This window comes from Eurypyga helias, unplaced genomic scaffold (assembly GCF_000690775.1).
Source record: "Eurypyga helias isolate BGI_N326 unplaced genomic scaffold, ASM69077v1 Scaffold18533, whole genome shotgun sequence".
Lineage (NCBI taxonomy): Eukaryota > Metazoa > Chordata > Aves > Eurypygiformes > Eurypygidae > Eurypyga > Eurypyga helias.
Genome location: NW_010242060.1, coordinates 26,924 through 27,872, shown reverse-complemented (window position 1 = coordinate 27,872; position 949 = coordinate 26,924). Strand labels below are relative to the sequence as shown.

Genomic DNA, 949 nt, shown 5'->3' with positions numbered 1-949 from the left:
TCCACTGTGCACTTTTCTCCCATGTACAGAGAGTTTGAAATAATAAAGAGAGTAGTGTTAGGGACATTGCTTAATGAGCTTCTAGTGGATGTACTTGTGCAATAATGTTGAACCCATTTTTGGCATATTTTGAGAAAAACATCATTTGATGACATAAAAAGTATAGACCTTGAGGAATATTCCATGATTTTTGTGTGGAGGAGGAGTGTGTCAGATATGGAAAGAATTTTCTTCTACACTAACTGATTGAAATAGGTTGTTACATTCAGTAACACAATGTTGTTGAAATACTGCTAAATACACTGTAAGTAGGTAAAAATACTAATACACATATCTGCATATATATGTTTTTTAAAAAGTATGTATTTGTCTTGCAGGTGTTGGTAAGCTGATCCGTCATTTACACAAACACAACATACCCATAGCTGTTGCCACCAGCTCAGCTGAAGTGACATTTCAGATGAAAACAGCCAGACATAAAGACTTCTTCAGTCTTTTTCATCATATTGTATTAGGAGATGACCCAGAGGTGAAGTGTGGCAAGCCACAGCCTGATGCGTTTCTAGTTTGTGCAAAGAGATTTCACCCTCCTGCACCTCCAGAGAAGGTAAGAAGGGGGGGGGGGGGAAATTAACTGAAAAGTTAAGAAAATTCTGTTTGGGCTATTTATGGTTGGTTTTTTTTTTTAGTATGATAAATACTTAAGACTAAGATTTAATACAAATATTATCAAAATCAACAACCTCTGTTTGCAAAGATGTTTATGCTGTTGAAGCAAGAGAATGTTGGAAAACATCATTTCGCCCCACTATGTATAATGTTTGTAATGCAGATAGCTCTGATTTACTACATGGTAGTGTGCAGTAATAGGAAAGTGTAATGATTTTCCGCTCTATGCATAAATCTACAAGCTTAACTTCACTACTCAAAGTTTGGAAACAGTTATTTA

At 35.5% G+C, this 949-nt stretch overlaps 1 protein-coding gene across 1 annotated transcript; it reads left to right on the top strand.

The window, feature by feature from the left end:
* Window positions 1-377: 377 nt before the first annotated feature.
* On the top strand, window positions 378-607 carry LOC104507624 (pseudouridine-5'-monophosphatase-like; the record flags this gene model as incomplete). Its single annotated transcript, XM_010148966.1, has 1 exon — window positions 378-607. A coding segment is annotated over one exon (230 nt), but the record flags the coding sequence as incomplete, so codon positions are not given.
* Between the last annotated feature and the right edge of the window lie 342 nt (window positions 608-949).